General features: G+C 45.5%; 1 protein-coding gene across 1 annotated transcript in view; it reads left to right on the top strand.

The window, feature by feature from the left end:
• The window catches only part of LOC120841520 (neprilysin-11-like), a 58,810-nt gene that overhangs the window by 22,966 nt on the left and 21,170 nt on the right, over positions 1-14,674 (top strand). Inside the window, exons 4-6 of the mRNA XM_040212435.1 lie at positions 5,056-5,123; positions 8,798-8,928; positions 11,420-11,485. Of these exons, the coding sequence (XP_040068369.1) occupies positions 5,056-5,123; positions 8,798-8,928; positions 11,420-11,485 (265 nt within the window). The remainder of the gene's footprint in view (positions 1-5,055; positions 5,124-8,797; positions 8,929-11,419; positions 11,486-14,674) is intronic.

The raw sequence follows: 14,674 nt of genomic DNA, 5'->3' as shown, positions 1-14,674 counted from the left end.
ACCAGCGCTGCTGCAACGCATCGAGGGAACTCCAGGCTCTCTGCACGTATAACAACCCCGCTGGAGTTCTGCGCGTGTAGAGCACGAGACGGCACAACCCCTCGCAAGCACGGCCACCGGTCTCCTTCGAGCTAAAGCAACGGCGGCGTCAAGCATGCGCCGAACGCTTAGTGAGATCGGTCTATTTCCTCAGTTCACACGTCACAGGAAGGTAATGCAAAGTTTCCTTTCTTTTCCGCTCCTTTTTCCTTCGAGTGCTGTCATACCAGGAGCCGCTTGAAAACGACATTGATGAATATTGAAGACTCCTTCAGGTGCTTCGGACGACATGGGCAACAGCGCAAGGCACAATGATTTAGGCGATCCTGAGGCTACCGCCGGTATCCCACTTAGCAAAACCAGTAAAGTTGCCATACACGCGAACAAAATGCCCGCCAATTGCGAATAAATTCCGCGCCAACGCGGGGACTGTTTGTGCAGCTCTAGCACAAGCTGCCCCAACCCGTTAGGAAAGTTTCCTTTTGTCAGCGTGCCTCCTCGAAAAAGCGTGACATTGTTACCACCTGATTCCCATCCCGGCGAGCAAAGCGAGGAATATTTTGCCCCTGTAAATACCCCTTTACGAATACTTTTATACATGAGATACCGGGACACGCAATGACAACGGAATACAAGGTGGAACTTTCTAGAAGAGTACAAAATTACAAACGAACGAACCGGGTCGGTCGGTGTTCGAACCCCTCTAGACCTTGTGACCAGAGGTCGGCATTTTAGGTCGCCCTCACTCACCCTCACCCTCACAGCCACATTCACCTAAGCCCCTCACTCACCCTCACCCTCACAGCTGCACTCACCTTCAGCCCCTCACTCACCCTCATCCTCACAGTCACACTCACCTTCAGCCCTTCACTCACCCTCACTGAACCTCACGGCCCTCACGCCCCTCACTCACTCATGGCCCTCACTCCCCTCACGCACTCACCGCCCTAACGGCCCTCACGCACTCATGGCCCTCACGCCCCTCACCGCCCTCACGGCCCTCACGCGCTCATACCCCTCACACCCCTCACGCACTCATGGCCCTCACGCCACTCACCGCCCTCACGCTCCTCACGCACTCATGGCCCTCACGCCCCTCACCGCCCTCACGGCCCTCACGCACTCATACCCCTCACGCACTCATGGCCCTCACGCCCCTCACTCACTCATGGTCCTCACGCCCCTCACGCACTCACCGCCCTCACGGCCTTCGCGCACTCATGGCCCTCACGCCACTCAGGCCCGCTTCAGATGGGGCAGTTTCGCCCAGAAACTTGACGTCGCAACACCAGCAACACGGGCCGCCCGCATTCACACACAGCAACCAACTGCTGCAATTTGCCGTCATCATCATAACATTTTATTTTTCTTGCACTACGTAGACACGCAATTACAAGCCATAAACGTGTTTTTATGCATGTAAATCTCGTTGAGAATACTAATGCATCTTTCTGAAACGGTTTACTTCCAAAAGCAATAAATTTCAAACCAGAACCAAGTCCTTTGTTGTCATCATCAGCGGCATGAGGTATCACGTGAAAATATCGCGCCCCTGATTAGATGCAGCCGCTTCAAATGTCTTTGAATTCCTCCCAGTTGCCCGCTTGTTTCGAGCCGGACCCGATCTCAGCAATTTGTGTCGATCTAGGGCACGGTGATCTAGGGAAAGCTAGGGAACAACTCACCAGCAACACCAAAATTGCTGAGGAAGTTGCTTCGTATGAAGGGGGCCTCACGCACTCACCGCCCTCACGCCCGTCACTCACTCATGGCCCTCACGCCACTCACACACTCATTGCCCTCACGGCCCTCACGCCCCTCACGCACTCATGACCCTCACACCCCTCACGCACTAACCGCCCTCACGGCCCTCACACCCCTCACGCCGCTCACCGCCCTCATGCCACTCACCGCCCTCACGCCACTCACCGCCCTCACGGCCCTCACCGCCCTCACGCCCCTCACGCACTCATGGCCCTCACACCACTCATGCCCCTCACGCACTCACCGCCCTCACGGCCCTCACGCACTCACGGTCCTCACAGCCCTCACAGCCCTCACGGCCCTCACTCACCCTCACACTCATGAATTTTCCTGATTCAGAAACTCACTCACCCTCACCTCACCTGTGAAGATGAGTGTGAGTGAGGGTGAGTGAGGGCCCTCATGAGTGAGGTTTGCCGAGGTAAGCTTGTGACAGGCGCTTGCGTTGCCAACTCGATCACGCACGTGGCATTACACCCTGTTTAAGAAGCAGCCGCCCGGTGCTTATAAAATAGAAGCAAACGAAAGAGGATATGCGCCCCGAAAGAAAATAAAATGATCTTAAAATTATGACAGTTAATAACGGCTACGGTTCCGTAAGGTCCTTTTTTGTTGTTGCTATTATCGTGAGAAGCTCGTGCTTGTCGTCGTATGACTTCATAATCGACCTCGTTGTCTTCTTAGCTTGCCATCATATGTCGTCGTCGTAGGTCATAAGTCGTCGTCGTATGTCGTTTTTGTAATTCATCGTCGTAAGTCGTCTTGATAAGTCGTCGTTATAAGGTGCCATCGTAGGTAGTCGTCGTAGCTCACAGCTCGCCGTCGTTTGACGCGGGCCTCGTGGTCGTTGGTCATTGTCCATCACTCGTCTCGTCTTCAAACACTTGCATACGTTCGTGGTGCTCACGGAGGGTGTTCATTGTCATGTCCATGAGAGTATTAAGTGTGCGTAAACGCTACCCAGCACCCCCCCCCCCTCCCCCTTTTCCCGAGAATATCACCTCCGAAAAATGCAAAAATAATGTAATCTCTTAAACTCGCTTCCTCAGGAACAAAACTCAAAGTATACAAGATGCTAATAAAGCCTCTACTGGAATACGCAAGTGAAGTCTGGGGCCCGTATGTTGAGTATATAATTTCATATCTGGAACAACTACAACGGCGCGAGTTCCGTTTTGTTTTCTCTTCCTGTAGACGGCTAAACTCGGTGTTATCTTTTCAAAATAGGGCGAATCTACCCTGCTACAAGTACGGAGAAAGTAGAAGCGGCTTAATCTTTTTTTATAACATAATACATAACCTGGTTTTTGTAAATAGGCAACAGTATGACAATGAGGGTATGCCGCGTATATAGCCCCGCAACAAGCATAGTCGGCATGTGGAGAGGAGAAGTTTTCCAAGGACTGTCCTGGGTACTCGTTCTTTTCGCAAAGAGTGCGAGAATGGAACGCGTTCCCAGCACATGTCGTGTGACCAGTGGAACTCGAGAAGAGTTAAGTTCCCTGGTTTCAGATTTCAGCCAGTAGTACCTAGAGTTGTCATTTCATCCTTGTGTTGTATACGTGTTATTGAGCTGTGCATGTTGAGCGCGTATTTCTGTGTTGTGTAAATCCACGTGCCTATCTTGGTTCTGTGTAGAACCGATAGTATTTCAAATAAACAAATAAATAAAAACTGAATGTACCTATTTAATTACGCTAGCCTGTGCATACACACAAAAAAATGTGTCCATCATCCTGAGCCGGCGACTGGCCAGAAACAGGCCGTTACTGCTGGTTTTATAGGAGAGAAACCAGAACTTTGTATGACAGCCGATAGCTAGCTGAAACGCTTCAGAAGAGTACAGAGTATTCGAAGGACGAACGTGGTTGACCGGGGTTTGAACCCAGTTTTTTCCGCACAGTAGCCGCTTGCGTTGCCAACTCCGCCACGCACGCGGTAAAATTGCGCCCAAAACCTTTCTTTTAGAGCGCAGCTCTTAGGGGCCCGTTCCCGGCTTGAGCGGCGTCGCCGTCGGCGTAACCAAGGTCATCCCAAGGTCACTTGACCCCCAAGGTCATCCCAAGATCACGTGACCCCAAGGTCACCCCAAGGTCACGTGACCCCTCCCCAAGGGTCATCGGGGGTCACGTGACTCCCCAAGGTCACATCAAGGTCACGTGACCCCTTCCCCAGGGTCACGTGACCCCCAAGGTCAAGTGACACCCCAAGTCACGTGACCCCCGGGGTCACGTGACCCCCGATGACGTCATCAGTGACGTCATTGATAACGTCAGCGGCATCCGCATCGTCATCGTCATCATCACTGATGACGTCACCGGCATCCGCATCGTCATCGTCATCATCACTGATGACGTCACCGGCATCCGCATCGTCATCGTCACCATCGCTGATGACGTCATCAGTGACGTCACTGATGACGTCACCGCCATCCGCATCGTCATTGTCATCATCACTGATGACGTCACCGGCATCCGCATCGTCATCGTCATCATCACTGATGACGTCACCGGCATCCGCATCGTCATCGTCATCATCGCTGATGACATCATCAGTGACGTCACTGATGACGTCACCGGCATCCGCATCGTCATCGTCATCATCGCTGATGACGTTATCAGTGACGTCACTGATGACGTCACCGGCATCCGCATCGTCATCGTCATCATCACTGATGACGTCACCGGCATCTGCATCGTCATCATCATCATCGCTGATGACGTCATCAGTGACGTCACTGATGACGTCACCGGCATCCGCATCGTCATCGTCATCATCACTGATGACGTCATCGGTATCCGCATCGTCATCGTTACTGATGACGTCATCGGCATCGTCATCGTCACGTGACCCCCTAGGTCACGTGACCCCCACCCAAGGTCACTTGACCCCCCCCCCCAGTACCCTTCCCTCCTCCTCCTCCTCAAGAGCTGCGCTCTAATTCGGCGTTACAGGGAGTTGTAAACGGCTTTCACTTTTTATTACTCTCTTTTTCCCCGAATCTGAGTGCCCTATCCATAAACTTAGAAGTGGCTTAGGAGTTCAATGTATCTTTAAGGCGACAATAGAAAAGTAAAGATATTTCTACTCCGCGCTCGTCACGAGGAAGTACATAGGCATACAATACCGTCTACGAGCGTGACGACAGAGACATTCCTGCAAGGGGAACGAAGTTTGGATTTATAATCAGAAAAGGTAAATTATGTTTTTATATTTTTTAGATTTACTCGATCGCCGCATTTCTGTTTCTAGATCGTTGAATTTTGGAGCCCTTGGATCTATAATTGGCCGTTACATTATCCGCGGTTTCAGCGGCTACGGTGAGTTCTCAGCATTTTCTTTAAAGTTGTGTAAGAGATGTTCACAAAACTTTCTCTCGTTGGTCGTGTTTCGTGGTGCGTGCTCGGAAACAGCTCTTATTTATATTTTGCCAAGAACTAACATCTCTGCTCAAAGGATTTCTCGAGTATGCATGTTTCGCAAGCATTTCACCAGATCAGGATTCTTGTTTTTTAGCAGATGATAAATGGGAACTACAGTCACTGGTAGCCTGATAAATACAGAGTATGGCAAATTTCTAGCATCTTATTTTATCTCAGCGGCAAACGAGATTGTGGCTTTAGCCAATAAGAACGCCGGAGAGCGAATCACGGAGCGAGAAGCATAAAAATAATAAGCCACGTGCCGCGTTTTTTAAAGGGACCATGAAAATGATTTTGAACATTTTACAAAATGTTTTTTTTATTAGTCTTTATTTATTTGGCCAATAGGCTCAGTCTGTGTATACAGTTCTATGTGTCTTATTATTTCGTATAAAATAAAACTACGCAACCAAAAATGATTTCCGGCGTTCCCAGAATGCAACCTTTCTTAAAACAGATGTGACGTCAACAGTGAACCGTCGGTTTCGGTAGAATGTGTTGGTCATGAGCGTAGATGGCGCTGTGAGCAGTAGCGACGCTCTGTGATTTGAGAGCGTTGTGCCGCGTTGCGACTGCGCGTGACTACGACATTCGTGCTTCGCGTGCCTCTTGCCCAGCTACTCAATGAATTCGTTGCCGCGCATCACACGAAGCACGGACGACCCGGTGGCTCGCTGCCGCTTGCCGACGCAACGCAGTCAAACGCATTTCAACGTAACGGTCTGTATTGACGTTACTTTTGCCGACGTTGTTTGTTGCTAACCGCGTTTCCAGCGGAGCACTCGCATTACGAAGAGCAATAATAAACGTGTCGCTGTTACTACACCATGACAAGCTTCACGCGGACGCCATTGGCTTTACTAACCCAGGACATGAAGCAGGTATTGTCCTGCTCGAGGAGGCTCGGCGTAAGAGCGACGAATCTTGGGCTCGTGCAGGGCCGTTTACCGATGTTCTTGATATTCACCATATTCGCTCCCAACACTTTAGTACACAACAGGCGCCGAAAGGTCTCGATGGATAAGAACTTGGATGGATGTGCCGAAGAGATCGCGGCGTGCTAGACGATGTGCGACAGAAGCTTTTTGACATGGACTCGGAGGAGTTCCGGAAACTGAAGCGCGTCAGCCTTGAATGGTTCCTGCAGCTCGGGTGAAACCGAGAATTTCACGACAAAACGAAAGAAAAACAAACAAAAAAGGAAAAAAGAAAACGCTAAGCCATTTTTGCTTTTCTCATAAGAAAAATAACATTTATATTTTAGTCAGGTTAAACGCTTTTCAAATCTGTCCTTGCCCTATACTTACTTGTGGAAAGCGCTCGGCTATTTCAGTCCACGCGTCAGCAGACTGCAATAGTATTTAATTTTTAGTGCGGTAAACCTTTTCTGCAAAAATACGTATTTTCGATGTGTTTTATTTCAAAATGAAACGCATTTTTTTAACGACTCACGACCAGCAACGAAGACGACCGGAGTCCATGCACTTCAACCAATCGCCTGATAAACCTCAATTGATGTCTCAAATCACATGACTCAAAAGCTGTATCTTTTTGCAGCTTCGGACGCCGGCATCATTGGTGCCGGTGCGACTGTTGCTGGATCTGTTAAATGAATCTGTGCGGCGCGCAAGCGCCACTTCAGACTAAAACGCCATCAACACTACCTACACTCTAAAACAAAGGGTGCCGTCTTACATCCTTTTGTCTAACACAATGCACCCCAAAATTTCAGTTCGACGGACATCGCACTGACGTCGACCAGATGGCCCCAACTTCTGAGGGGGCTTGATGAAGGTGCGACATAACTTATTAAATAGATAAAATACGTATCAATTACTACAGAAATAAAATACCGAGGTTTCGCCGTCAGGTCAAGAAAACCCCGATTTGTGTTGTGTATTCAGTAACACGCACATTCTACTTTAACAAGTTTTTACCACTGGGCTATCAAGCCGCTGGTAAAATGTGGTACTGTCGCTTAGACGTCAGTGCCCTGCACGTCGATCTTACGTTTTTGGGGTGTCTTATATCAATACCACCTAGAAGACAAGGCCTGCGCATGACGTTTCGTTAGTAGATCCCCGACCCGCCCCAAGCGGCAAACAGCCCGAAGCTTGACGAGAGTAGGGGCCGCGTCGCAACTACGTCGCATTCACTTGCGGCCGCAGCTGTGTGCGTGACTGCTGAGCGCGAGCTGATAGCGAACTTCCAGTGCATTTGCGACGTGCGCGCGAACGCTCCCTCGGCCAGGAGCGCCAGCTAGCACGCGCTCCTGGCTTTGAGAAGCGCATTTCTAGCGCGCGCGCTCGTTCTGCGGTAGAACGCTTCGAAGCAGCTCCCTCGAAAATGGCGTCCAGTGTCAGCGTCCAGCGTCCAACGAAGGGCTTTTCAGCCCTTCGCGCAGCAGTAAGGAAATTTCGCTAATGCATTTGACGCTCCACGTGAACGTCTAACTTCATCGTATGCTATTTGCAACAGACACTCGGCGTGAGCATCTGTTTCATTATCAGTTACACAAACCACTGAAGCAGGCGATGGAGCAGACGATGGAGCAGACGATGTTGCTCATCCGGGCTAGCTAGGGGGCGCTGAGGGGATCTACTAGTGATGACGTTTAGAGGAGGAAACGCGCAGGCCTTGTGTTCTAGGTGGTATTGCTTATATGGGGCAAAGGGTGTAACAATATACGCCTTTTTTCTCAAAGTGTAAAAGACACCTGACATCTATTTCAATCGTTAAATTGAACTTCAAAATCAACTTCGTGGTCCGTTTAAGCTCTCAGTGACGCTGTTATAAACATCAGCTGCAAATAGTGACCAAGATATCCATCACCCTATTGCAAATTCTCATTTGTATGAGACATTTCTGAGTGCAATAAACACATATGAATCATACAAGGTATATAAGAACATATAAGAACCATTTAAAAACTATATAAGAACTATATAAGAGATAGATTAACATACAAGCGCCATATAAGAAACTTGTGAGAAGTTTCTTATAAGTTTCATATATGGTTCTTATCTACCTTATACAGTTCTTATATAGTTCTTATATGGTTCTTATATGTTCTTGTATATCTCGTATGATTCATATGTGTTTATTGGACACAAGAAATTTCTGATACAAATGACTTTTTTTCACTAGGGCACGGTACCCCACTCCCTCTACTTCTTTTCCAACCTCTCTTACCACCGCAAAAATGACCGCTTGTGTTGCATTTGACCATTTTACGATCCCTCTCTGAAACTTTTTGGAATTGAAACCACCTTGCAGCTTTCATTGCATTGGTCGCTAACAATCGACTCTTATACGTTCTTTTAAAACCTTTCTCTGTTTTGAGCCTCTATGAACAATGTACACAATTACTGTATCACGTTTATTAGTGTTATATCTTGTTGTTTCCACTCTTTTCTGAAATACGCAGGGCTACAAAGTTATTTGAATAAGTAAAATAATAAACACAATGGCGCCACTAGCGTTTACCTCGTGAATACAGTAAATTACCCTTTCCGCGCGTATTTTCCCAGCACAAAAACAAGTACATTTATGTGTGTCTCGTGTATCCTTAGGCTCGTTGTACAACTCCAAGGGAGAGGTGGACGACTGGTGGAGCCCCTCAACACGGAGAAATTATCGGCAGGAGACTCGCTGCTTCAGCAGCCAGATCCAGTGGTTCACCAACCCTTTTACAGGAGAGGAAGTGAGCGTCTTTAGTTACGTTCTTTTGAAACGTTTAAGAGAAACAAGAATAAAACACACACACCCGGTGATACGGTTGAACAGACATTTGACCCCACTTTCGGCGATTTGTAAAAGTCGGCCTCGAAACGCGAGGTGGGGTACTTCCGAACAAACGGCGGACTATAATCCTTTCACCGCTAAGCTGAGAATGCGGTGGGAGCCATACGCTCTCGGCAATCCAATCAACAGCCACCCTTCCGTTCCCTGAACCAGCTCTCATCGCGAGGATGTGGACCAGAACGGGATCATGGGGCCAAGGATCCAGGTATAACTGCTTTATCGTCCCGAGCAGCACAGATTTGGCCCATTATTGGCCAATCATTGACCAATAGCTGGAAATGGTCCTTTGGTCAGTGACCAAACATTGGCCAACCATTCGCTGATGAATGGCCTCTCTCTGATCATTGGCCATCAGCCATTTGCCAATCATTGGCCGATCAATGGCCACTCTTTGGTCATTGGCCAAGAGACCATCGAAAGTAATTGGCCAACGCTTGGCCAAATTCCGTGCTGCTTGAGTACTCCTAGCCTCCACCCCAATCTCAGCTTAGGGGTGAAATGAGTGTAAATATTGCAAGGAGTGAAAGTTTACAGGGGTTAAAAAATAGCGTGTTCGTTGTTTTATTTCTCAGTGTCCCAGGTTCTAATTGTAGCCTTTGGTGTCTGGCAATATATACGAAAGTTTTTACCTCAATCGAGAGCTTTCAGCAATAAAGAAAATAATTACGTTTTATGGACTAAACCTACTTTTCTTTCGAGTGAAAAAAAGTCTGCTTGAATGAATTATTCAAAGCAATTTCTTGTTTGTGAGTGAAGCCTAGAGTGTTAAAATGATTAACTTCGATTCTAAAGATGACCACCGCGATGTCCGCAGCGACTCGCCGCATATTAGTTATTTTTAGTTTTTCTAGTGACAACTCTAGTTGATATGTTCCATCGTGGACCTCGGTAGCTGTAACACGCCAGCGGTGGCCATCCCCTACCCCCCAGCGCTGCATAGCAGGCGCCGTCAGAAACCTCAGAAACTCCGCGCATGCGGCTACTGGCGGACTCACTCTTCCCGCCTGCAAGTGCACCCTCAGGTTGTTGTCTGCTCAGAGCAGACGACGTCACACGCATGCCAAGTTGCGCTGAACACGCTTTCGTGGGCGCTCTTTTAGGCACGGATCGACTATCAGCAGTCCGTGTTCGTCTGATATTCTCGCCATAGCAAACTGGTCTCGAACTCATTCTAGACAGGTGACGTTTATCGCGACAGATTGCAAAGCCATGGTAACATAAACCCTGGCCACGTTTCTTTTTTCTTTTCTTTCGCTTTTCCAGAGACAAGCGTGCACAATGCATGCTTCAACAATACGCGTTCGCGAACCACCAGCGTGAGAGCAACAGGTGTGATGCAGACATAGACCGTAAACTGCAAGTTTGGCGATGATCATCCTCAACCCGGCAGACACATATCCGTGAGTCAGGGAATCCATCAGCTCGTAAGAGGTACCCACGAAACCGTGGGCGCCTCTTACACGTTGATTTGCGGAACACGAAACCGTGTTCGGCGAACATTGGCAAGCGCAGTGGCGTAGTCTGCTCTGCGCCTAGCAGACGACAAAGCGAGGGTGTGCTCGCAGACGGGAAAAGCCAGTCCGTCACTCGGCGCTTGCGTGGAGTTCCGGATTGCACCTGCTACGCGGCGCTTGGGGTACGGGACGGCGCCCGCTCGCGTGTTACAGCTAACAGAGTACGCGAGAGTACCTTTTGAGCTGAATTGTTCAATCGCGTTTAGATTTTTTCAACCTAATTATCAATTCAGTATCCTACACTTCCACAGTCTAGAAAATTACCCCGACGGTTTACACTATTCCCAGTCCTACGTCAAACACTGTATGTAGTGTACTAACGCCAACGTATCGGACGTGTTTTCATTAGGTTCACCAGCAAAGAATGCTGCTGGGGCAGGGGAAAGCTTCTGTTTTCTCTTTGTGTCTATAAAAACATTAGGGAGACACGCACAGTTTTTCTCTTTTTTTTCAAAATAATTATTACAAAATTTTAAAACATAAAAAAGGTTCTCAAAGATGTATTAAATAAATACTGCGTTCAACCCGGTCTGTCGTTAATATTCTGGAACGCAGCATTTTATGGGTTGCACTGAAACATTGCGAACATTAAAACACCGAATATTTATGTGAATTGTTCGAAGAAAAAATTATATGAAATTATTAGACAAGTTAAGAGTATAGGAGGCTTTATGAACAGTATTTCAGCTAAAATTGACTTATATTTCAAGGAGCAGGAAGGTTGTGCCCCTGAGCAACCGGCCCTACTGAACAAAACACTAGCAAGAGTTTATAGTGTTTAATATTTTATGGCTGCACGCCCTATTTATATTTTGTTTGATGCAAAGTTTATATTTTGTAATGAAACTCATGCACGTGTATCTCTGCTATCATCAGATCAATGGCTCCATTCATGAAGATACACTGGTTTCTGACAATGCAGCGCTAAAATCGGCATATAAGGTACGCTTTTTTATGTTTTAGATTTTTACCGCTAAAACAGTTACGCGGGCTAATATAAGATGCAGTTCACACACTCTACGCATGATTCGCATATTACTTTTATGTTATAAAGCTGGAAACTAAGACTTGAACAAAGCCTCTCATAACTTTAGGTGCAGACACCAAATAATAATAATAATAATAATAATGCCTTTATTTTTCATCCGGGCGATGTGGGAGGTTGGGGAAAAAAAGCTGAATGAATCAGCTTGACGAGCTCCCTCCTCCCCAGAAATTATACAATGTAGAAAATAAAAATAAAGCAGCCAGTACAGCACATCGCGCAGAAACACTTTGTATAAATCATACCAACAATCTTTTTTTTTTCTTTTTTTTATGAGATTCTCTTTAAAGGGGTAATCCACCGATTTTTTGAGCTACCTCAACTAACTATATTTTCTGACTCCCCGGCCTTTACTCTCTCCGGTATGCTATTTAGAATCGCGAAATTCATAATAGTTATTGCGAAATCGGCAAATGAAAATGATGCAAAAACCAACATTCAAATATACGCGCGCTTTTCAGGGCCGTGACGTCAGTGGCAGGCAGGCTTGCCAGTCGAGCAAGCAGCCAAAAAATAGAATATGCCAATCATTTGTTCCGTGCTGGAGCGCGGGTACTGCAGCGAGCTTCCCAAGCATTCATTTGACACCATGAAACTGCTTCGAATCAGTTTAAAACGAAATCTACAACCCAAAGAGTGAACCACTGCCTTCCACTGACGTCACTTTTTCATTGTTGCCAGTAGAGACTTCGAGCTTGAAAAACACGGTGAGGACCAAAACTGTAAATTCAATAACTTCGCGAAAAAACAATATTTTGACCTAATATTTGGGATACTATTTTCGCGATGTTTGTTGGTTAGTTTAGGAAAATTTCAAGCAAATCGGAGACAATGAAAAAATCGGTGGAGTAGCCCTTTAAACATTTCACAACCATAACATTGCGATACTCACAACTTCACACTCGTGTTAGAAAAGAAAAACTTCAGATCTTTTTTTGATGTAGATTCTAGTTGTATGTCGCAATTATTACAGAAATTGAGCAATTTTGGGAGTTTGCGTTGCATCATTTGTTCTCCATAACTCGTTTTACACGCATAAATGTTCCATATGTCGATGCTACGTGTGGGATATGTGATTGTTTTTTTACATAAACAAGCTAACTGAGTAAGAAAATTCATGTTGTTTTTTGCTTCCTGTTTATAGGTTATACTTAAACGAAATGCATACATATTATGAATGTTCACTATGCCATGTTTTTGAAAAAGCGGTGCAGAAGGGTGATCATACGGAACGTTATCGATATTTCTTAGCATTTTCTTCTGCAGTAAATAAACCTTCTGCAAATTTTGGAGGGTCGTGTTTCCCCATACTAGATGACAATAATTTATATGCGAATAAAATAATGTGTTATGTACGAGAAGTTTCACTCTAGTAGGTAAAATTTTGCGATGAATATAAGTTAAACCTATGATACTCGATAATTTTGATACGACGTAATTTGTATGTTCTTCCCAAGTCATGCGTTCCGTAAAAACTACTCCAAGGGTTTTGAAGGCGCTGACTAATTCTATTTTTGAATCAAACAAATTAATATCTTCATAAACGCGTATATTTTTGTTTTTTGGGCGAAATAGGACAGCTTTAGTTTTACTTGTATTTATTTTTAGCGCGTTACTCAGAGTCCATCTTTCCAATTTTACAAGGGTAGCATTTGCTCGGGAAATTAGTTCAGAGGGACTTTTTACGGAAAACAACAATGTAGTATCATCTGCAAAAATAACAAATTTTGCGACGTTATCGATGTTTACTATATCGTTCAAGTGTATGTTAAATAAAAACGGACCCAGGATACTCCCTTGCGGTACACCTGATAAAATTGGTTTTATATCGGAGGAGTGACCATCAAGTTGTACAAATTGCTTTCGACTCCCTAGATACGATGTTAACAGCGCTAAACCGTTTCCACGAAAACCATAAATTTCCAGCTTTTTTAATAGTAAGTCATGATTCAAATAATCGAAGGCTTTTGTAAAATCGACAAAAATTGCAAGTGATAATGTTTTGTTTTCAAAACAATTTAGGATGAATTCTTTCTGTTCTAAAAGGGCGAGTTCTGTTGACCGATGTTTTCTGAACCCGAATTGCGCGTCATTCAGTATAGAATGCTTATCGCAGAAATTAGACATTCTAGATAAAATAATCTTTTCTAGTCCCTTCGAAAAAACAGGCAATATTGATATAGGCCGATAGTTCCCCATATCGTTTTTGTTCCCTTTTTTATACAAGACGGTGACTCTTGCTATTTGCATTTTTTTAGGAAATACGCCTTCAAGTAGGCAAAGGTTAAAAATATAAGCTAGATATGGCGATATTAAATCTAAAACATACTTTACGGGCTTAATTTTGATACCATCTGCATCGCAGCTTCCACTGTTATTTAGTCCTAGAAATACAGATGTCACTTCAGTTTCTATTACAGGGCTTAGGAAAAAAGACTTATTATTTGGTCCTGACATATAATTTAAAGCATCACTGTCAAAATTGCCTCTGTCGAGGTTGACAAAGAAGTTATTAAATTCATTAGCTAAGCAGCTTCCCCTCAATTCTTGATTGTTAAGACAAATTTTCGCGATTGGTTTTGGTTTACACGAGCGATTCAGTACTGTGTTCAATTTTCTCCACGTTGCATCCGCCTTATTTGCGCACTTGGAGAAAATGTCGCCAAAATAGTTTGCTTTTGCACTTCTAATCTCTTTTGTTAGCTTGTTGCGATATTGTTTGAACGTTTTGAGGAAATCACGATCACGCGTTTTCAAGAACTTTTCATATAATCTATATTTCACTTGAATTTTGTCCAGCAACTCTGGGGTGATCCAAGGTTTCCGGATTTTTTTTGACAACCGGAGAGCCTATAGGGAAAGCATTCACTATACAGTTTTTGAAACTTAGCTAAAAATATATTATAAGCACGATCTGCGTCTGTTTCTTGAAATATGTCACTCCAATCAAGGGAGAGCACTTTTTGCCTGAAGGTGTTTAAGTTGTTCAATGAAATATCTTGAAAATATACTGACTCAGCTCCTTTCCCGTTCAACGTGTTTTTTCTTAAACAAAAATAGATACCATGGTGGTCGCTTATGTCTGT

Source organism: Ixodes scapularis, unplaced genomic scaffold (genome assembly GCF_016920785.2).
Source record: "Ixodes scapularis isolate PalLabHiFi unplaced genomic scaffold, ASM1692078v2 PGA_scaffold3__209_contigs__length_174095766, whole genome shotgun sequence".
In the NCBI taxonomy this organism is placed as follows: Eukaryota; Metazoa; Arthropoda; class Arachnida; order Ixodida; family Ixodidae; genus Ixodes; species Ixodes scapularis.
The sequence above is the reverse complement of the archived record's forward strand: the minus strand, read 5'-3'. Positions and strand labels throughout refer to the sequence as shown.